Genomic DNA, 23,988 nt, shown 5'->3' with positions numbered 1-23,988 from the left:
TGAACGAGATCTCAAGAATGTTGAAGTTGGTCTAATGCTCATGTGCTACAGTTGTGAACACCTGTGAAAAGTGGTAGAATGGCAGTGAAACTACCACTGGGTGGTAAACGGCTGGAGATACAAGACTTAACATAACTTGGGGTTGAGAGGCTACTCTGCTTGGCTATGTAGGGTGTATGGTAACCTGTGGCACTTCTGGAACAAGAGCACAATGCTGGTGCATGCACATGTGTTTTTGAACACACCATTCAGTGCACGTTCTGGAACTTTGTGCCACTACAGATGACCCCTGTGTGGTGTCACACTGACGCAACAACACTGTCAGTTACAACTGCAGTGAACATGGGATCATGGATCAATGGAAATGTATCAGCTGGGTAGATTAATCACATTTCTGGCCACACCAGGTCGATGGTCGACGACACAAACGCCGGGATCCAGGTGCACAGTGGCTTGAAACGTGCACCATGCCACGTGCGCAGACTTGTGGAAGCAGTATTTCTCTTGCACTTGCATGGGACCTGTCATAGTAATCAAAGACAACATGCCACCATCTGCATCCCTTCATGCTTGATGTCTTCCCTGATGGCGAAGTGATGTTCCAGCAGTATAATTATCTGTCTCTCGATGCAAGAATTGTGCTGCAGTGGTTTGAAGACCTGATATTGGACTCACACTGAAGTCTTGTCCACCAAATTTGTTTGATGTTAATCCACTGAAACCCATCAGAGTCTCTACCCAGTGCCATTATCACATACACAAATCAGCGGAGTGATATTTACACAAATTACATGACCTGTGCATACACATCTAATGCCACATATCTTCATAAGTCTACCAATAGACTTTTGGAACCATGATATGCAGAATAAGTGATGTATTTCAACCCAAAGTTGGATTATGCAGGTGGTCATAATGTTTTGGCTCATGAGTGTAGAAAACCCACGTACATTCTGAATATTCAAAAGCAACAATAAAGTGGTAGAGTTAGACACTGACAAACACATACACAAACACTAGTTAGCATGACGACAGCAAATGAATATTTATGCCTGACTATACAACACATGTGAGAGATTCATCAAGACCCGCATGATGTTCTTCACTATCAAATGCATTATTAACATGAATAGAACTTAGGCAAGGAGGTGTAGTGATAATGACAATGTATTCTAACTCTGTGTAAGTTATGTTTGCATAACTGTCTACCAATTCTGGTTCAGGCTTTCTGTGGCTCTCCTACAATAATTCAGGTGAGCAATTGCAGAGTTCCCTCAACAGGCCCAACTTTTGTGTTACCAAATCACTGCACATTCTGTAATGGGAATATGCTAAATTCAAGACTATCTTCTTTCCTTAACACCTTCAATGCCATGTGCATCATATTTGATGCACATTGGTTTTTTCATTTTCGCCATGTGCATCATATTCAATCATGCGAGGGTTCACGAGTATTTACCTGTGTTACATACACGATCACACCAGCATTGAAATCAAATGGGTGTCACATTATACCAGCCAGTGGTAAAAGTATTGTGATTTTGGTTTTGTAGTGGCAGCAATGGATGACAGGCAATTGTTACCTGTTTACGGTGCAGTGTCAGCACATGTTGATTGCTGGCACTGTCATTTTGTTTGGATACATGGTGTTTGTAGTGCGTGTTTTCAGAAATATTTTGTGGATGTTCTGTGAAAAATAGGTTCACAAGAGGAGATAATTGGAAAATGGTTGGAGGAATCGAGTTTATCTGATGAATCACTGTTTGGAAGTGGTAGTGACTCTGACCTAGATTACTGCGCTCATTCCTTGAGTCAGAGTAGTAATGAAGATGAATTAATTCATTGGAAGAAATAAAAGGTACATGAACAAGTTACAAATAATATGTCTCCAAATGGGGAAAACAAAGTTTCATCTTCCACTGATGAAGAAAGTGAAAGTGAGCTGTCATCTGAAGAGAGCTCTTGTGCTAATGGGCTCCCTACTTCATGAATGAAGTAGTCTGACGTACAGAGAAACCTAAACAATTTTTTTTCCTGGTAACTGTGGAGTAAGCAATGCACTTTAGGACAATCTACCTGAAGATATTGCAGAAACACCACCACCACCACCACCACCACCACCACCACCACCATCCAGACTGACTTTATGGAGTGATATAAGCATTGATGATTTGAGGAACTTTATGGGGTTTATATTGTGAATGGATCTTGATCATAAGCCAAGAATGGAGGATTATTGGTGCCAATCCACTTTACAAAACCCGAGTGTCTTCTATTATGTCCCAAAATATGTTTCATTTGTACCTCTGCTGCATACATTTTTGTGACAATGGAAACATAGATGAACATGACAAGATGTTCAAAATTAGGAAGCTTGTGAATCGTCTGGACACAAATTCCAGATAGCTTTCATTCCAGGTGAAGCTGTCTGTATCAATGAAACAATTGTTCCATTTCTTGGAAGGTTACAATTTTGTCAGTACAGTTCATAGAAAATTGTTTCAAATATCGAGTGAAATTATACAAAGTGTTTGCTGTAAGTGGATATACTTGGAATGTTAAAGTGTATTGTGGAAAAGTCGTTAATGCTATAGACGTAACAACAGCAACTGTTTTAGAGTTGATGGAGTCGCTTTTGAATTCTGGAAGGGACACTCGATGTAGATAACTTTTACACCAAAAACCATCAGTGGGAACACTCCATGCAAATAGAAGGGCAAATCTGAAAACTATCATCACAAAAAAATTTGAATGGGGAAATGGCGGTTGTGGAAAGCAACTCTAAGGTTTTTGTTGGAAAGTGGTGCGACAAGAGAGACGTCATTTTTTTGACAACCAAGCACAAACCTGAGCTTGTGGCAATGAAAACAAGGAGAGGTGAAGTGAAAAAACCAAATGCAATTGAGGATTACAACACAGCCAAACTCTTCATTGATCTTTCAGATCAAAAGAAAACCTATGGCTCATGCTTGGGGAATACAGTGAAGTGGTACTGCAAAGTGGCCTTGGAATTACTGTTCAATAATATTCTTGTAAATGCTTATACTTTGTCCATTCGAATTACAAAACAAAACATGAGTGTCTTTGCCTTCCGCAAGACTATTGCAAATGCATTGATGATGATCAGGAGACATCAATGAATGGCAGTCACAAACAGGTTGAAACTCCAATGAGAAAACGTTGTAACAGCTGTTACCACAAACTCTCCAAAGCAGGTGGGCAAAAGCATGCTATCAAACATAGCAAGCAGGTGTCACTGAAATGCCAAATTTGTCCTCAGAGTTTCACTTGCATGGACTGTTTTTTTTGCACTGCACAAATATGTAAAAATGTAAGTTTTTTAATTTGATAATTAAAGCAATTATGTAACAGCTAGTTGGAGCTTTCACCTCTTCCTCAGGTATATGAGTGTGCAACAGGAGTGATGCACATGGCCATACAAAGCTGCTAATTGCATCATAAGTTTAAAATGGGCCATGTGCACCATATTTGATCACATCATATTTATCAGGTTAAAACCATTTTTTTACTACTTCATTCATGATCAGATATACTAACTTTACTGTTTTAAAATAATGTGTAAAAAACAGTAATGGTCAAAATGTTGCCAGCAGTCAAAGTGTTAATACGATAAAATGCTTCTTCAAAAAGTAGAAACTAATCTGCAAAAAATGAGAAATAAGAATGTTGTGTTAAGTGAACAGCAGAAACTAGGTAATATATATTTAAGGAGGGATGTGCTTGTAACACATACTCTCTTGTTATCAAGAAGTGTGCCTACAATATTATAGAAGAAGTAGTAAAATTTTATGTGGTACGAAAGCTTTAATGTTTCAAAATTTTTTTTGTTAGCAACTAGTATAGGAATTTCAGGACCTTTAGCTATGAATCTAATCTTAAAACATCTGAAAATTTAGCTCTGTGTGTTCTCTACGCTGTGAGAAATGTATGGGCTAAATATCAAGACATTGTATCACAGATGTCCAGAGAAAAAGGTACACGACTGCCAGGAAAATTTAATTTCTGCTTCTCAGAATGCTCCAGAACTGTGCTCTTGGATTATATTCATTCTCAAGATCTGTCTTGCAACTTCTTCTTTTTGTCTTGTTTCCTTTGCTAGGTCCTTACTAGCTATTTCAGCTCCAGATACATGACAATGGTTATCCCCAAAGTTGTTATGTTGATGTAATCTGACAATTGTTTATAATATTTCTCTCTGTTCTGTATTGGTTATGAACTAAACTATGCTGAATTTCTAAGGTGGTACAGTAAATGTTTTCACCAATACATCTTCAGGGTCAATTACTTAGACCAAATAATCTGCTTTTACATATCTTGTGAATGTTATGTTACGTAAATCTACAAATGCTTTTGAACAGATACATCATAAGAATTTACTGTATAAATGGGTAAGTGCATACGCTTTTAGAGGAATGACCAAGTTTCTGTGTTAAACTTGTTACCTGTGTCATTCACACTTTTGTAAAGAATTCTCCCTGAGAAAGCTACATGCAACATTAAAAATTCGTTAAGTAGTGATAAAAAAAGAAAAATTGCCGCACTTGTGTTCTCTGTGACCTTGTGAAAGCCTCTTATTCTACTCTTAAAACCAAAATGTTACAGTAACCCTTTTGCTACAATGGACTCTTCAATTCACAGAAAAAACTTCATTTTTGAAATAAAACTAAACTTAAAAGTGGTGAATATACAATGTGAACTTCCTGAGGGTCTCCACAGGTTCCACTCCTGTTATGAACTGACTGAAATGACTTTCCAATGACTTAAGATTGGCTGAAAGTCCTGGACTCTGCTGGTGCTACAGACATGCTAATCAAGTGCTTTAACAGCAGTTGACAACAATGGTTCACAAAAAAAAAATTGAAACACTGTGCATAAAATTCCTTGGGGCACAAATGGATAAGAACTAACTGGAGATAACAGGTACATAAACTTATCAAGAAACTCCATTCTGTATGTTTTGCTCATAAAAGTATCTCTCGCTGTGTTTACTCAAATACAAATGTGTTGGCTGGCTTGTCATATTTCCACTCCTTGTTGTTTTATGGGATGGTGCACCTGAGGTACAAATATTATTGATTTGCTAGGTGGTAAGAATATGGTGCAAAGTAGGTAACTACAGATCTAAAAAGTAACAACCCATTTCACTTGAACTATGATTTGCACAGTCATAATATCAGAGTGAAAAGTAATTTTCATGTAGACTGTGCCTTCCTGCCTAGCATCTGTAGTGGAGCAACATGCATTAATGCAGAAGTCTTTAACAAGATCCTCTTCAAAACAAAGTACATTCAACTACCATTGGAAAATAAGCAACAGCTTTCTTGAGAGTAGCAATTTACCTAATAATTTACTAAGCTACATTTAACAGCTTAATCACAAGTAATATTAAACAGTATACTGACAGTTTAATGTCAATACCATGTAAAAGCCAGGTTTCTATGGGTTGCAACTCATCTATTAATGAATATGTCATCTCATTCCAGAATCCTTCATATGCTCTACTGAACATAATGAATGAATGAACAAGATAACCAATCAACCCCAGTTCCTTGGAACTTAAGCCACAGAACATAGATGTATGAATGGAACTGCTATTATTAATCACAGCGTCTATCCAGACACAAACATCAAAAAAGAGCGAGCGAGAAAACTTTCACTGTTCTGTATTACCCCTGGCATAACAATACTTTTATTTTTCTCAGAAATTTTTATCTTATCAAGCCTATATACATTAGCTAGATTGAGAATCACTATAAATTCCACTAAAGAAGTGATGTTAAAACTAAGAATAAACTGTCCTGTTCTAGAGCTATTCATAGTTATAAGAACAACAATATACTGAAAAGAAGAAGATCAAAGAAATATTTTCCAACTTCTTTGCAGTTTTGTTCTATTTGTTACACAAACTGAGAAAAAAAACTAACATACGTCACATACAATGGAAATTCTCTGTGCCCAAGCATGAGGGCAGCTAAGTATAAAAACATCTGTCATGCACAGCAAAGCAGTAACAAGATTGGTGCAACATAAACTGAGCACATTGTGCAGCACAGCAAGAAAGCACTCTGAGCCAGAAGCATGCAAATCTACTAAAGAGAGGGACGGGGGGGGATGCAGAGAGGGACGGGGGGGGGGGGGGGGATGCAGAGAGGGACCGGGGGGATGCAGAGAGGGACAGGGGGGGATGCAGAGAGGGACCGGGGGGATGCAGAGAGGGACCGGGGGGATGCAGAGAGGGACCGGGGGGATGCAGAGAGGGACGGGGGGGATGGAGATGGAGAGACGGAGAGACGGAGAGAGGGAGAGGAGGGAGGGAGGTAGGGGAGGGGAGGGGTGGGAGAGAGAGAGGGGGGGAGGGGTGGGAGAGAGAGAGGAGGGGAGGGGGAGAGAGAGAGAGAGAGAGAGAGGAGGGGAGGGGGAGAGAGAGAGAGAGAGAGAGAGAGGAGGGGAGGGGGAGAGAGAGAGGGGGGAGGGTGGGGAGGGGGAGAGAGAGAGAGAGAGAGAGAGAGAGAGGAGGGGAGGGGAGAGAGAGAGAGAGAGAGAGAGAGAGAGAGAGAGAGAGAGAGAGAGAGGAGGGGAGGGGGAGAGAGAGAGAGAGAGAGAGAGAGAGAGAGGAGAGAGAGAGAGGAGGGGAGGGGGAGGGAGAGAGAGAGAGAGAGAGAGAGAGGAGGGGAGGGGGAGAGAGAGAGAGAGAGAGAGGAGGGGAGGGGGAGAGAGAGAGAGAGAGAGGAGGGGAGGGTGAGAGAGAGAGAGAGAGAGGAGGGGAGGGGGAAAGAGAGAGAGGAGGGGAGGGGAGAGAGAGAGAGAGGAGGGGAGGGGAGAGAGAGAGAGAGGAGGGGAGGGGGGGGAGAGAGAGAGGAGGGGAGGGGGGAGAGAGAGAGGAGGGGAGGGGAGAGAGAGAGGAGGGGAGGGGAGAGAGAGAGGAGGGGAGGGGAGAGAGAGAGGAGGGGAGGGGAGAGAGAGAGGTGGGGAGGGGAGAGAGAGAGGTGGGGAGGGGAGAGAGAGAGGAGGGGAGGGGAGAGAGAGAGGAGGGGAGGGGAGAGAGAGAGGAGGGGAGGGGAGAGAGAGAGGAGGGGAGGGGAGAGACAGGGGAGGGGAGAAAGAGGGGAGGGGAGGGGAGCGAGAGGGGAGGGGAGCGAGAGGGGAGGGGAGCGAGAGGGGAGGGGAGCGAGAGGGGAGGGGAGCGAGAGGGGAGGGGAGCGAGAGGGGAGTGGGAGGGGAGAGAGGGGGGAGGGGAGAGCGCGGGAGGGAGGGGAGAGCGGGGAGGGAGAGGGAGATGGGAGGGAGGGAGAGGAGGGGAGGGGGAGAGAGGAGGGGAGGGGGAGAGAGGAGGGGAGGGGGAGAGAGGAGGGGAGGGAGAGAGAGGAGGGGAGGGAGAGGAGAGGAGGGGAGGGAGAGAGAGGAGGGGAGGGAGAGAGAGGAGGGGAGGGAGGAGAGAGAGAGGAGGGGAGGGAGAGAGAGAGAGGAGGGGAGGGAGAGAGAGAGAGGAGGGGAGGGAGAGAGAGGAGGGGAGGGAGAGAGAGGAGGGGAGGGAGGGAGAGGAGGGGAGGGGGAGAGAGGAGGGGAGGGGGAGAGAGGAGGGGAGGGGGAGAGAGGAGGGGAGGGGAGAGAGGAGGGGTGGGGGAGAGAGGAGGGGAGGGGGAGAGAGGAGGGGAGGGGGAGAGAGGAGGGGAGGGGGAGAGAGGAGGGGAGGGGGAGAGAGGAGGGAGGGGGAGAGAGGAGGGGAGGGGGAGAGAGGAGGGGAGGGAGAGAGAGGAGGGGGGGGGGAGAGAGAGGAGGGGGGGGAGAGAGAGGAGGGGAGGGAGAGAGAGTAGGGGAGGGAGAAAATTATTGCGAGCATTTAGTTCATGAGCCCACTCTAATAGTAAACTGTTCTGCTAACAAACTTGACCCATTATCAACGAATAATCGTGAGCTAATAACGAGCATCAACACAAATACAGGGATTACTGAACACGAGATTCTCATAGAAAGGTTAAAAATCGTAAGCCCCAAATCCTCCAAAAATAAATGAAAAATATACCTATTAAAAGAAGCAGATAAAAATTCGCTTGATGCCTTCCTGAGAGACAATCTCAACTCCTCCCAAACTAACAACATACTGATAAGTGAAGACCAGATGTGACAAATTCAGAGAAATATCATTGCAGCAATTGAGAGATTTATACCAAATAAATTAACAAACGACAGAGCCAACCCCCCTTAGTACACAAAACAGGTAAGAACACCGTTGCAGAAACAATGAAAAAAGCATGCCAAATTTAAACAGATGCAAAATCCCAAAACTTGCAATCTTTTACAAAAGCTCACAATGCTTTTTCTCGAAACCTGGCAGAAAATCCAATGAGATTCCAGTCATGTAAAGTACGCTAGCAGCAAGACACAATCAATGCTTCTCTGTGCAATAGCAACAGAAATACTATCAACGACAGTGCTGCCAAAGCAGTGTTACTTAACACAGCATTCCGAAATTCCTTCCCCAAAGATGACAAAGTAAATTTTGTAGAATTCAAATCAAGAACAACTGTCAACATGAGTAACCTCCAAGTAGGTATCCTCTACTTAGTGAAGCAACTTTGATCACTTAGCAAGATCAAGTCTTGTGGCCCAGACTGTATACCAGTTAGGTTCCTTTCAGAAAACATCGTTCTTGTGAAACACAACTAGCTCTTTCCCCATACAAAGTACTGAGTGCTATTGACAAGGGATTTAAAATTGATTCTGTATCTCCAGATTTCCAGAAGACTTTTGACACTGTACTACACATGCAGCCTGTAGTAAAATTGTGTGCTTATGGAATATCATCTCAGTTATGTGACCCAATTCATGATTTCCTGTCACAGAGGTCACAGTTTGTAGTAATTTACAGAAAGTCATCGAGCAAAAACAGAAGTGATTTTGTGGCATTCTCCAAGGTAGTGTTATAGGTTCTCTGCTGTTCCTTACCTATATAAAGGAATTAGGAGAGAATATGAGCAGTCGGATTAGGTTGTTTGCAGATGATGTTGTCATTAACTATCTAATAAAGTCATTGGAAGATCAAAACAAATTGCAAAATGATTTAGAAAAGGCATCTGTGTAAGTGAAAATTGGCAATTGCCCCTAAATAACGACAGGTATGTCGTCATCCACGAGAGTTCTAAAAGCAACCTATTAAATTTTAGCTAAACAATAAATCAGTCAAATCTGAAGGCCATAAATTCAATTAAATACCTAGGCATTACAATTACAAACAACATTAAACAAAACATACACTGCATTTTATTGGCAGAATACTTAGAGAATGTAACAGATCTACTCAAGAATCTGCCTACACTATGCTTGTCTGTACTCCCTTGGGATCTGACTGGATAGGTTAACAGAGTCCATCGAGAAAGTGTAAATAGGAGCAACCTTGTAGATGTAGAAATTCTTTATCAACTAGCTGTTTGTTTTTTAGGTAAAACAGAAATGTTAATTCTCACTTAATTCACATAAGCATGAGTGCCACAAAAAGACACTTAAATTACCCAGCATTTTCACTGCAGTTAGTAATTTAGTGCCTTGCCATTGTGGCATTTTTTACATGTAGCTCACTGTCAATTGCAGCCTCTGCAGATACTGGTACCACAATCTACACTGGATGATGAAAGGAAAGTGTCTAATTTATATCGTACCAGTTTTTTTGTAAGATCCCTGGCCGCCTCCTTCCTTGTGCAACTTTGCAGTGAATAGTAATTCCAACTATCGCACTCAGATTTCTAGTTGGACAGGACACAAAATCAGTTCTTTTGGCAGTGATGGGATGAAGGAGAAATCTGAACTTCAAAAATGAAGAACTTACAACATGAATTACCAAACCAGCAATTTGATCTTTCAAAAGACTACTGGAAGGTTAGATTCTGGTAATGTTCTTACATGGCATTAACTCCAAATCTGAAGTTTATTGATGTAACACACAAATATAACTACATCATATGTGTAAAATTTGGAAATGCATCTGCAGGGAACTCTACACATACAAAACAAATGGTAGATTGCAGCAGAGGTGTGTGTAAGAGAGTGTAGAAATGGAAGGTGGCTATATCTGAAGGTGTAAAATCAGTAACATGACAAACTTTCATGCCTGTTCAGTGTTATCAGGAGGTAGATATGGCTGACAAACTTGCAGGATGTAAGGTGGCTGGTTCCACTGGACACACATGATCAGATTCCTTTATGTGCACATTAACCACAGCAGCCTGCCAATGTGAGATCTGAACCTCAGTCACAATGCCAAGTGTATGATTCTTTATTTAAAAAAAGTTAAGCATAGCAATTTAAAGAACTCTTTGAGCTGAAACAAAGGAGCCTACATTAATATGAACATCTGACCCCTAAGATAGAACAACATAAAAACTACTAACCCGCCCTTCATATCATGAAAGAATGCAAAACTTTTAAGCAAGACACCTTTATGTATTCTTTTTTGTAGTTAAAAATCAGTAATATTTTAAAGATTCAGAGAAGTATATAGTGTGCGAGTATGTAATGAGACGTAAGTTAAAGATTTGTGTAATTTGATGTGCAGGGCTTCTAGGTACAGTGTAAAGCATTAAAATGGCAAGCAAAAATGTAGTTTTGCTGTCTCAATAATGATAATGTCATGGGATCACAAGTATAAATCATTGCACATGCTGTGTGATATAGGTCAGTATTTTTGGTAGACAGCAGTGGTTATGAACAGTACGATACAATTTAAGTGATGCACAGTGAGATGTGTATGGGGGATGCACGATTTAATTCCTTATCTCTCAAACTTCGTAAAAGCCAGAAAGCTGTTGGATGTACCATCATTTGCGTTTATTTTGACTCAGTTTATATGAGACACTGAACTATTTTTGGTAGAGTTTGAACATTCAGATGCCAAAAGTATGTGACTGACTCTTTAACATGCTGTCTTATGTTGAAAATCAAAATTGGTGAACATTTACCTCCCACTGAATTTAGTCTGAAATCCTAGTCAGTTTCGTTACTATTATTATTAATACACAACTGTTGAGGACAGTTAATTTCCAGTGGGAATAAACAAATGCTAACAACACCTCTCAGCATCCCTCAAGCCCAATAATCAATCATAATTGAAAAATGGAAAATTAAGATGCAGTAGGAAAAGGGGCAAGTCTTCCAGACACATACATGCTATATATTATTGCCTTTTTTTAATACTGCACATTTACAACGTGTTTACAACACTGACTTTGGTGTGAAACGAATGAGTATTTGCTCATATATGAAGAGGTGCTGAAAATGCTTTGAAGTGAGAGCAGGATTTAAAAATCAGCAACCAAAGCAGTTATAGGATTAAGAATAATTCAGACTCAAAGTATTTAAAAAAGCCACAAGATACAATTTGCCACCATCTTCTGTCTGGATTGTTTTTGCATAATAAATATTCTGTAACATTTCTAATAATCTTCATGACACAATTATTAACACCATCTGATTGTAAGAAATTCTTCTCAATTTCTCCTTTCACTGTCATCATTGGTTATGCTGAAGCAAGTTTTATATTAGCACTGAACACCAGCATTATTGTCACAAATCTATCATAACAACACTGAAAACTTTATAACTCTTTTTATACTTGAAAACTGCCAAGAAAAATCATTTTAGTACCTTATGAGTATGTACCCAGTTTGCTTCAGTTTTGTGCAGTAATAAACCTATACACATACCCCAAAAAAGCAGTTCACCAGACCCCTTATGTTATGTGGTAGAACAGTATCCAATGTGTCTATATCTTTAGAGAATCTATTTATAATCCTTCCGACAGGTGTTATATCAAAAAATGATAATGGTGTCCGCATTATATTTGAAAGCAAACTGTAGTGGATGATATGGGCAGCACTCAGAGCACCAATAAATGTAGTCAATGATGACAGGAGTAAAAAGATTACTGAAACAAGCACACAAAGAACACACACAATGAACAGAATAGACAAACAATCCAAATAAAATAATATTCATAGACTTTTCTTAAGACGTAATCACAAATTACATAAACTTCACAACATTTTTCACTGAATAGGCATTTAATATCAGAAATGAGTAGGCATTAAACAAATATCAGAAACAAAGTAAAGAAGAAAAATTAAGATGTTTTACTCTTACCTGCTACTGAGATGTCTATCAAGTCCCTACACCAAAAATAAAAATGTATTAAAATATCACACAATACGTAAGATGCTGAACATGTTGCAGACCAGCACTATTCCTAACAAGAATGTAGGTAACAAAATTGTTTCAATGTTACTGCCCAATAGGTGTCCTCCCAATTATTTACCCAAAGTACACATGCACACAGTAGATTTTATCTTACCAAGAATGATCACCGTGAATAAAAATTATAAATGAATTGATTCATTTCATATCTCTGAAAACTCTCCTCCACTATAGTATTTACAGAATTATGTGTAAAAGGAAAATAGTAAATTAAACATGCCCGCATGCCCTCAAATAGATATCCTGTTTCCCAATGAGTAGTTTGTTACGTACCAAGCCAAGCAACCACATTATTACAAAATGTGTATCAAAGAAACTCACAAAACACAAGCAAACACTTAGCCACAAATCTCAATCCTTCTGCAGTGGTGAATGAGAATAAGGCAACACTTCTATCAATCTTTGGAAATAGCACATTTTATGCCAGCTATTTTTTCTGCAGCTGACTGTGTATCAAAGTTGTTATTCTTGAAAGAAGAATACTTCCAATAAAATTTCCAAGACGGGAGTCACCTTTGAATAAACTAAGAACCATGGTAATTAAAAAATCCAGGAGGGGAACGTAATAACTACATGGGGTGAATCCCTGCTCTATTGACTAAGTTTCAAAGGTTGTTCAGGGAAATTTATTATTATTTTGATATACATAGCTCAAAGTCTCAAGCGGCTCATTACAGAGTAATGATGTAATCTGGTATTATCAAAGTTTTAAGCCTGTTAAGCTTTAGCTAAAACATGACGTTGGACAAAAAGCAACCCTCAGCTAATAAACATTTGCAACATTAGAAATGACTATCGATCATACTTCAATGCGACATGACAATCACCATATGAAAAAGCCAGTGAATCCAAACATTAGCTTTTTCCAGACTACTGTCCATAACACTCTTATGGCCAGACAAGACTCACAAAAAGCAGCCTTTCTTCACAACACATACGTGCTCAGTTTTCAGCTTAGGCTAATGTCAGTTATAAATACTGAATTATTGACAAGCTAAGTTGCTACAGCCAGTATTTGAAATTTATTGCCAAAGGATTAACCTAAACAATACAATACAATGACAACAATGGACAAAGACAGCAGCCCTTTGACAGTAAAATGCACAAAACATTTAGGAAAGACTGACCCCTCACTGTTAACTAGAGAATTTAATGATTACCAAGAAAAAATGATGAATCCAGGAGTTAAAATTATTTGCCAGAGTGTTATCCACAACATCCACATCCTTACTAAATCTACTGATTATTCTGCCTGTTGGTGTGGCATCAAAGAAACTCATAGGGCTTTTCAAGATGTTTGTTAGCAGGTGATAATGCATCCTGCCTGCTGCTACTATAGAACCAGCTGCTGTTGATGCTGCTCTACACAGCTGTGTTAATGCTGCAAAATCAATGAGAAAAGCTGTTTACTTCATAATGCCTATTAAATTAGTCAGTTCAGAGCAGAAGTGTATTTTTAATACTGAGTGACACTGCAATTCAAAATTTTGCACATGTAAAGAAATGTAAGGTATAATTCTCTTTAGTCAAATATTCAATAAAAAAATAAATAATTGATTTTCGTGTTTTTCACCAATTAATGAACATCCAATTGTTTGTGGTACACTGATGAAGATTTCTGCATATGGAAATGTAGAAACAGTAGACCCAATTACGAGGACATTTTAGGTGAAGCCTTTGGTAAAACCTTTTGTAAAACAGCATTTTTTTGTGTGTGTGTACAACAATGACTCATCTAGCTTCACATGTAATAATTTAAATGTGTAAGGGTCTACGGGTTGCACGTAGCTGTGCGGTACATTAACATGCGCTCGCCAGCCAACTTGTCTGGAATTCAGGTTGGCCTACTCCAGTTTGGCTAGAATATGAAAGGCAGTGATGGATTTTTATTTTACATTTGAGTGACTGACGAAATGTCACAAGCCAGTCAGACTAACGTTGTCGATCTACAAACTGTTATTAATGAACTGCAAGACGAGATTTGGCAGTTAAAATCAGAAACAAGCGAGCATAACATTCCGAGAGACTAGTCAAATAATAGTTCATGCAGTTCAGGTACAACAACAATAAATAATTTCTCATTATTGCCATCAGTGTTTAGCAGGAAACCTGAAGATGATGTGAAAGCGTTTTTTCGTAAACTTGAAGGAGCCTCCCTGTTAGTATCATGGACAGCTTCTGATAAGCTAGTAGTTGCCAAATTAAGAACTCAGGGAGCAGCACAAGATTTCAATAGTGTGGAGCCTACTTGCGTGAAAACAGAAATTACAATGAGTTTAGAATGATTGTTGTTCAGAGATTTAAACATAAAAATGCAATCAGATTTTACAGAAAGCAGCTTCACAGTTTGCGAATGTGACGAGATGAATCTATCTAGCAGTTTGCCAACGGAATTCAAAACATCAATGTTCAAACATACGAGTTAGTAAAAGATGAAAATGAAAATCGCATTCATTCAGCTGTTCGAAGCTGACCTTGGATACATTCATTCATGGGTTGCATGGAGAGGAAGTAAGCAAAGCTGTTCAATTCACATGATGTAAAATGTTTCAGGAAGCAGGAGAATCAGCTGTTGGTTTCATTGAAGCACTAAGACGACCGAATGAGATGCAGAAACAAGAACGCAGAACTTCCAACAGAACAGTAAAATGCTAAGATGCAGTAAGCAGGGTCACAAGCGTAAGGATTGTACAGAGAATCGAATCTGCTATCATTGTGGGACATTTTGAGAGATTGTCGCAACAAGAAGAAAGGTAATGTAAACAACATACTATCTGCCAGATCTTTAAATGAGTACGGAGACGTACGGGCCACCACTCCACCCGCCCCGTGCCAGAGACAGTGATTCCTGTTAGTTCCAGCAAAAATCAGACCAAAAATGACTTCGTGATAGGTGCTGCATATCGTGGGAGAAACATCAAACTACTTACTGACACATGAGTCAGACCTCATTAATGTAGTGTTGCATAGATGAACAGGATAAATTGAAACCGCCACTATTAAAAGTGCGAGGGTTAAACAGAGGAAAGCTACGTAACCATGGAGAAGTTGATGTAGAATTAATTCTTGGCCAAGGCCAAGATGGAGATGAAGATGAAGATGAAGATGAGGATGAGGATAAAGATAAATACACAGCAAGGGTGCAAGTAATTTCAAATAACGAAACACGTTATGACGGTGTACTTGGATTTGATTTTTTGTCTGCTAACGAGGCAGAGATATTTGTCGGAGAAAGAAAGATCGGACTAAGCTGTAGTAACTACAACCTAGGAAATCGTTCTTCAGATCGTACTCAAAGGAGCAGCAATACTGACGTCATGGGAATGGATCCCCCAAACGATGCATCAGTTCAAACTGTCTGAGTCCATGTACAAATTGATCAGCCTCAGCAAATTCCCAAGGGAGCAAGAAAGACAATCTATGTTGAAGTTAAGTCACCCCAATGCAAGCGATCTGAGAAAAATGAGTTACTGCATACAATGCATTGTTATGTTGCTAGAAGTGTAGGTGTCGCTACAATGGTGAGACAGAATGTCGCAAAGGTCCTGGTTACAATAACAAATATGAGCAATGAGGATGTTGTTTTACCACGAGGAACAAAAGTTGCTGAAGTGTCAAACGTAAGTAAAAGTGACATAATACAGATTCCAGACAAGGTAACAAATGCTCAGTTATAAACACAGATTTTTGTAACAGTACCACAAAATTGCAATGAGGGGACAAAGTTAATAATGAACTGAAGTGCAAGTTTTGGAAAAAGATAGAACATTTGACAGTTGATGAACAGAAGATTTTAGTGCCCGTTTTGTTGAAATATGCAGATTTATCCCGGGAACATGCACAGAAACCTTACCGAATACCATTTAGTCAAAGAGAGTAGGTAAAAGACATGGTTAAAGAACAATCAGAGGCTGGAATTATAAAACCAAGAGATCCTTCAGGCCCACCATGGTGTTCACCTGTTGTAATTGTAAAGAAGAAATCAATTCCTGGAGAACCACAGTTCCGTTTTTGTGTTGATTACCGATCTTTGAATGTTGTGACCACACCCAACATTTACCCCTTACCAAATTTAGAGGAAACCTTGGATTACTTGAGCAGATGTTGAATTTTTTCAGTATGTGATTTAACAAGTGATTATCACCAGTTAACAGTGCATCCAGATGATCCAGCAAAAACTTTATTTGTAACAGCAACAGGAGTATGCAAGTATCTTCGTATGCCGTTTGGACTTTGTAATGCTCCAGGTACATTTCAACGCCTGATGGATTCAGTTTTACGAGGGGCCCCCAACACAGGCACTTGTTTACCTGATGATGTAATAATTTTTGGTGAAAACATGAAGCAGCATACTTAGAGACTACAAGCTGTTTTTGAGTGTATAAGAAGTGCAAACCTGTCTTTATCAATAGATAAATGTCATTTAGCACAATGTAACGTTAACTACCTTGGTCATGTTATAACCAGTGAAGGTGTTCAACCTGATCCAAAATTAATTGAAGATGTAAAGAATTTTCCTGAACCACAGAATTTGAAAGAACTACAATCATTCTTGGGATTGTCAAATTTCTACAGACGATTTATAGCCGGTTATGCGAATATAGCGCGTCCAATGACACAGCTACTGTAGAAAGGAGTCACATTTAATTGGTCAATAGAATTCAAAAAGGCAATGGAAGAACTTTAAACTGCTCTAACCACAGGCCCAGTGTTAGGCTATCTGGATTTCAGTAAACCTTTTATTCTTTCAACAGATGCATCCAATTTTGCCATAGGTGCAATCTTGTCTCAAGAAGTTGATGGTCATGAGCATGCAATCTCATTTGCTTCCAGACAATTAAATAAAGCAGAATGTAATTATACCACTACTGAGAACGAGCTTTGTGCTTTGGTGTAACACATAACAGATGTTTATTAACGGAAAGAGAATTTACAGTTATTACAGATCATGCCGCACTTAAATGGTTATTGAGCTTAAAGGATCCAAGTTCCAGATTGACAAGATCGGCATTACGATTGAGTGAGTACCAATTTAAGGTTATTCACAACATGTGAATGCTGATGAAATGAGTCGAAAAGTCAATGTTTGTGTTACAATGAGTTGAGAAGAAGAGTTAAAGGCAGCTCAGGAAGAAGGTCCACAATGCAAATTATGGAAAAATGATAGACGTTTTGTCAAAATAGACGGACTATTGTACAAAATAACCAGTAAAAGAAACCGCCTAGTTATTCCAGAAAGTATGAAAGAGCAAATCATGAGAGAGCAACACAATTCTTTATTATCAGGACACTGCGGTAAAAAAGCAAACAAATATTAAAATAGCTCAAATGTTTTGGTGGCCGAGCTGCAAAGCTGACGTTTTCGAGTTTGTTTCACGATGCGATTCCTCTGTAACAGACAGAATAATGTAGGAAAAAGTAGAGCACCATTGTAAGAACTGCCAGAAACAAGTGAGTCATTTGAACGAGTAGCACTAGATGTCATAGGACCATTGCCTAAGACGGCAGATGAAAACAACTATATATTCACAATGTTAGATCATTTCTCTAGATACCTTCTCATGATACCAATACCTGATTAGAGCACTGAGACTATAGCTGAAGCTTTTGTGAAAGAATGGATTCTTAAGTCTGGATCACCATTAAGTATAATTAGTGATCAAGGAATGAATTTTATGAGTGAGTTACTTAAACAGCCTTGTAAGCTCATGCAAATAACTCAGTTAAAGATTACATCAGCACACCGTGAAGGAAATGGAAGAGTCGAGCAAGTCCACAGAACAATTATTAAAATGATTAGCCATTATGTGAGCAAACATGACAATTGGGATGTGTCTTTACCGTACTAAGTAAGTTGTTACAATGCCAAAATGCACAGCTCAACTGACCAAAGTCCATATGAGGTAGTCTATGAAAGAAGAATGCATTCATCCTTGGACTTTGCACGATTGACTGCCGGAATCAGCAATGAACACATAAGGGATCCAGCAAGCAAGCTAAAGGAAGCATGGAGGGGAGTGAAACAGTGGAATCATCAATCCTTTCTTCAGCAAGCAAAACAACATGACCGGCAAGCAGCAGTGCCACAGTATCGAGTTGGGGATCTTGAGTATCTGAGTAACATGGTGTTAAAGAAGAGTCAAGTCAAAAAATTTAAGAACTTCTGTGAAGGACCATATCCAATCTTGGAGGTGTTGTATCCAATCTTGGAGGTGTTGTCACCAGTCACTCTTAAGCTCGAACTGCCCTTTCAATCGATTGTCATTCATGTGAATCGTGTAAAGCTATTTCTGGGTAGATTTCCTGTAGTATTGCAAGATGACGAGGACCAATCGAGAGGCAGACCTGCTGTTCTCAAATACAGCAAGCGAGAATCGCGAGGTCGCAGTCCAGACTTCAAGGCCGAGGCATCGCCACATTCCGAGCAATCCTGTTCCAAACACCCCTACAATCTGCGTAAATGTGTGAAGTGTGTGAGTGTGCAATGTGTGTGTTTATTTCAGCCATGTGCTTATGTGAATGTGTTGTGAGAATTTAGTATTGAAGCTAGTGCACAAGTGATACTGAACATTTTATTCCACAGGTTACCACAAGAAACTCATTTATTTTATGTTCGTTGTTAACTAATATTTAGAACTAATTAACCATGTTCATTTTTATTCTAATGCTTGCTATGATAGATTATTCTACTAATGCTGTAGTAATAGTACCACAGAGTACAGGTGTTTTGTTTGAACCACGATTAGACACGGTAATTTCAACAAGTAACACAAAACTTGTCCTCAAGTACAATATGAGTAAAATCCAGCAACAGTTCAAGTCTATAAAGAAGCAAACTGATCCGGTTCATTGTGTTAAGGGTAAGGATACAATTTTGGAAATGGGAACATCTTGATATAATAACTGGATCACACCCAAACTGCAGGTAGAGTCTACATTTGCTAATTATGAACAAGAGAATTACTGTTTTTTTTAAAGCTTTTGCCACACAAAACTTTAATTAGGCATAAACGTGCCTGGTTTGATTTTGGAGGGAGTATCCTTCATACTGTATTTGGTACTTTAACTAGTCGAGATCTACTGGAAGTTAAAGGCAAAATATTAGCTGTCGAACAACAGTCCAGTACAGATTCAACTAACTTCTCTAATGAAATTATTGTATTAAAGAATATGCAAAGAACCATTACTAACCACACAGTTTTCATTGAAAAGATTGTAAAGCAATTTATCTCAAATTTCCATGTAATTTGTAATGAAACGAACGCAAATATCCAAGAACTATTCCAAGGACTAAATGCTGAGAGTGCACGCTTAGATTTAAACACTCTTTTGTTAAGGATTACTGATAGTTCATCAAATGCTAGAATTGATGCCCTTAACTTAAGAACAGTCTTAGAAAGTAGTTCAAATGATTGAGCAGTGTACAGCTACATCCAGAACAATTTTGACAAATCCTACTATCAATTGAACGAAAGCTAGATGCAACATATACTATGATTTACCCTGTTAACTCTCACAATTTATATGCTTACTCCAAGTTAACCATCACACACTCTTTAATGATTGAAGATGAATTAACTGCCATTGTTTCTATTCTCATTGCTAGATCAAAGCACAATTTTGAAATGTATATAATTACCCTGTGAAATGGAGACAGGCAGGTATCTATGTAAAGTATGTACTGAATGGTTATCTACTGATCAGCAAGGAGCGAAGATATTTTGTGCCCCTAAATGATAATGATTTGCAATTGTGTAAATATAGTCATAAGTTAATTTGCCCTGAACTGGCAGTATTCTTGGACAGTAGAGTATACAGCTGAGAGAAAGAATTGTTTATGAATCATCCCCTAAGAGGTGATTGCCCTAGAATTTTAATGCCTCTTTATCATCCATTTCTTAAACGATGTTCTGAAGGTATAATTTTCTCATTTAACTCCACCCTCGATGTCACATTTACATGTAATAACTATGATACAACTGAGCTACCCTTTACACTAAAACTGAACAATAGTGGATTATTCTTGAATGCCACACATTGTGATTTATCATGTGAACTATTTGATATGTCTAGTGTGTTGCCAACTACATTTCATGCAACTGGACATTTGCCATTAACGAGAATGTTACCTGTTTGTTACAATGATGCATACATATTAACATATGAAAAGCATTCCTTATCAAGTTTTGCTGAAGGCAATAGTTTAATTAAGTCCTTTGATTCCGCCAGTAATATTAATGCATACTTGATTGTCAGTATTGTGTTTTTATTGCTTTTATTAATTTGTCTTTTGTCAACAGCATTTGTCATGTATTAAATTGTCATCTTGAAGGCACGCTTCTCTGTATCGAATGTTACTGTGTCTGCAAATGAAATACATGTTGCAATGCCTTCTGATGCCACAAATGGCAAAATAGATTCATAATGCTCAGGAGGTCGTTTTGAGCTTTTTGCTCTTTTTCTCTGGGTAGAGTGATGTAAGGGTCTACGGGTTGAACACAGCTGTGCAGTACGTTAACGCACGCTCGCCAGCCGACCCCTCTGCAATGCTGATGATTCGCTTGGTCAGTAGACACGGGTCCGGCCGCACTGCGATGGAGAGTACGCGACTGGCCGCTGTCTGTAGTGGGCAGTATTAACTAGTGCAGCCTTGGGTGCGAACATGTCTCTTTTCTTAGCTCACCATGGAGCCTTTCGATATGATGGTAATTAGCTGGTGTTAGGATTTCAGACACAGTGATGATGGGTGAGCATAGTGTGCATGTTTTATAATCCACCTTTGTTAATAAAACTGTTTAAACTTACTTCTCGTGTTCGCGTACTGCCACAGCTCAAGGACCCACCGCTTACAAATCCTGACAAAATATTCGTGTAATCATCATCCGGGGCAACAACACAAACAATGCCCTTATAAATGCTATTTAGAGAGCAAAGGCACACTATAAAATACTCTCATATGAAGCGTTCTCAGTATTTGGCACTTCATAGCTTATTTTAGTACCATCTACATACTTTTGCAACAGTGAAAAACTTCTGTCTCCAGTTTGAATGATTGAGAGCATCATTCTTGTAATGAAGGCAACAAAATAGTTTCTGCACAAAATCTCAAATGTGAAAGTTCCTAACAAGCTTTTTATCTACCTTCTGTCCTAAAAATTTAAAATGCTTGAAATATTGATTACTTTATCATTCATGCTAATTAAATATCACCATAATGAAGAATCACATTACACAACTTCGAACAAATGAGTCTGTCCTGCTGGTACGAGAAATAAATTTATGATCACGAACCAAATTAAGTGCTGTGTGTGAAGTTTGTTTTAGTCTAGCTAGATAGTGTGTTAAATGTAGTCAATTCAAAGCAAATAATCTGAAAGTGCAATTAAATATATTTTGCATTTAGAGGCATCCTTCATTGCAATGAACTGAAGCTAAGGATTATGGCTTTTCTTTTATTTATCTTCACACCCCTAATGTCATTTATGACTCACGAGTCAATACAGCTGAAGTTAAGACTTGATATAGCTGAAGTAAATTAACTATTTGCTTGGCAACAGCAAGCAATAAGAATGTGTTAAATATTAGATGACTACACATCTTGCAGGGGTCTGCTGAGGGAACTGAACATTCACTTCTCAATATATTTGTTCTTTAAATGTATTTGTTGCTAAAAATAAAATACAATTTCAGGAGAGATGCGATTTTCACAACAATAATGTTTGGTGTAATTTGCTGACAGACTTCGCCTGCTTATCCGAGATTCACAGATCTGTATTCCATCTGCAGATGTATACGGCAATAAATCATAAAATCACCGAAGACTTAAAAGAAAATTTTAAAGAGACACGTTATTACTTGCACCTATCAGATTATTTACAAGCAAAGACTGAAAATCCATGGTTCTAGCATATGTACATCAATACTCTGCAAGTCACCCTACAATGTGTGGTGGAGGGTACTTCTGGTACCGTTAACTAGTTCCTGACCCCCCCGCCGCCCCCCACCCCTCCCCCCACTGTTCTCCCTGTTTCACTTATACATAGGAAGAATGATTGTTGGTGGGCCTCTGTATTATTTCTAATCTCTCAAATTTTCTCTCCGTGGGCATTTCGTCAGATGTGTGGGAGGACATAACATATTATTGGACTCTCCTGGAAAGTAATCTCTCTAAATTTCAATACTAAACCTCTCCGTGATGCAGAACACCTCCCTTGTAGCACCTTCCACTGGAGTTTGTTGAGCATCTCTGTAATGCTCTCTCGCTGACAAAACAATACTTTGACTAAACATGCTGCTCTTCACCGGATATTTTCTATCTCATCTATCTGGTAAGGATCAAAGACAGATGAATAATACTTAAGAATTGGTCAAAGAAGCACCTCATAAGCCACTTCCTTCATGGATAAGATACATTTCCTAAAGATTCTTTCCATGAATCATATGCTGGCATTGGCTTTTTCTACTATTTGTTTTACATGGTCATTCCATTGAAGGTCACTCTGAATAGTCAGTCTCAGGTATTTTGTGGTAGATACTGTTCCCAGCAAATTTTCATCAATAGCATGCTCGTGCAGTAGTGGATTTCTTTTCCTATGTATGCAAAATATGTAACATTTATTTATGTTCAGAAACTGCACCATGGCATTATTTTCTTACAGACAACAGCACTGTTTGCCAGATTCCCATGATTTCTACTAGATCATTTATTAGCATTATGAGATGATTTCTAGATCAATAAATAAATCAAATGTACATGTGAAATACATTAATTGCTATTGGTAAACTGTTGTGTATCACTTTTATCCTCTTCACGAAGTACGAGTAGTATGTAAAGTTTAATGGTAATTGTTAAGAAAGGGACTATAAAACCACTTTTTAAGAGGGAGTAGGAGAAAGTGTTCTAATTATAGAGGAATCACTTTATCATCATGCTCTTAAGACAATGGAAAAGATTACTGTGAAAAAATTAAGATCATTTGTTAGAAAACTAGTATGAAGAGAAACAACATTTATTCAGAAGCACCACAGGAACAAAAGATCTTATATCTGCACTAAGACAGATAATGGAAAGTAACAGGAAAAAGATGAATACCTCATAATCATGTATCTGGATTTGGAGGAAGTATATGACAATGCCAAGGTGTAATATTGGACATTTGTGGGGGACGGAACAGTGAAGTCATCAGTTCCATGATCTGGGGTGGCAGAAACAATGACAGGAACAACAAGAACAGCACAGTTGATGGTTGATGGGAAAAGAAAATGTGCAAACAAAGGGGCATAAGGAACGTCAGGGCAGCAGGAAGAATAAAGAACAGGATTTGGAGAAAAGAGAATGCCACAGAGTAACTACAAACGACGGAGTGCTGACCCATCCTGGTCCCGACACCATACCACACTGTGATTGCAGCATAAAAGGGACACAGATATAAGATTGGGCGTAACCGTATGAGGGTCACCCACTGCTATCTAGGACAAGAAAGACGGGAGGCCATATTCAGTACAAATGGCCCAAAGAAAAGTGCAGTGGAGGGAGGGAGATATTGATCTCTTAGTAGCGGAGGGGGAGGGGTGGCTTATTGCCAAGTAAAAAAACTATGGGTTTATCTGGTATGACTGACATGAATGAAGACAACGGAAGGTGAAAGATTACCACCGGGATAGGCAGGGGGTAGAGGATGGACACTGAGGTGGAGGGTACGCCGCATAGTGGGAGTACCCTTG

The 23,988-nt window shown here is 39.3% G+C and overlaps 1 protein-coding gene across 4 annotated transcripts in view; it reads right to left on the bottom strand.

The window, feature by feature from the left end:
• Positions 1 to 23,988, bottom strand: part of LOC126416746 (multidrug resistance-associated protein 1) — a 407,893-nt gene that overhangs the window by 64,953 nt on the left and 318,952 nt on the right. For 2 of the 4 annotated variants that reach the window (XM_050084584.1, XM_050084582.1), the window contains exon 22: positions 11,718 to 11,938. The exons of the other annotated variants lie outside the window; for them this stretch is intronic. In XM_050084584.1, coding sequence (XP_049940541.1) covers positions 11,718 to 11,938 — 221 coding nt within the window. The remainder of the gene's footprint in view (positions 1 to 11,717; positions 11,939 to 23,988) is intronic. 4 annotated transcript variants of the gene reach the window in all.

Source organism: Schistocerca serialis, chromosome 8 (genome assembly GCF_023864345.2).
Source record: "Schistocerca serialis cubense isolate TAMUIC-IGC-003099 chromosome 8, iqSchSeri2.2, whole genome shotgun sequence".
NCBI lineage: Eukaryota > Metazoa > Arthropoda > Insecta > Orthoptera > Acrididae > Schistocerca > Schistocerca serialis.
The sequence above is the reverse complement of the archived record's forward strand: the minus strand, read 5'-3'. Positions and strand labels throughout refer to the sequence as shown.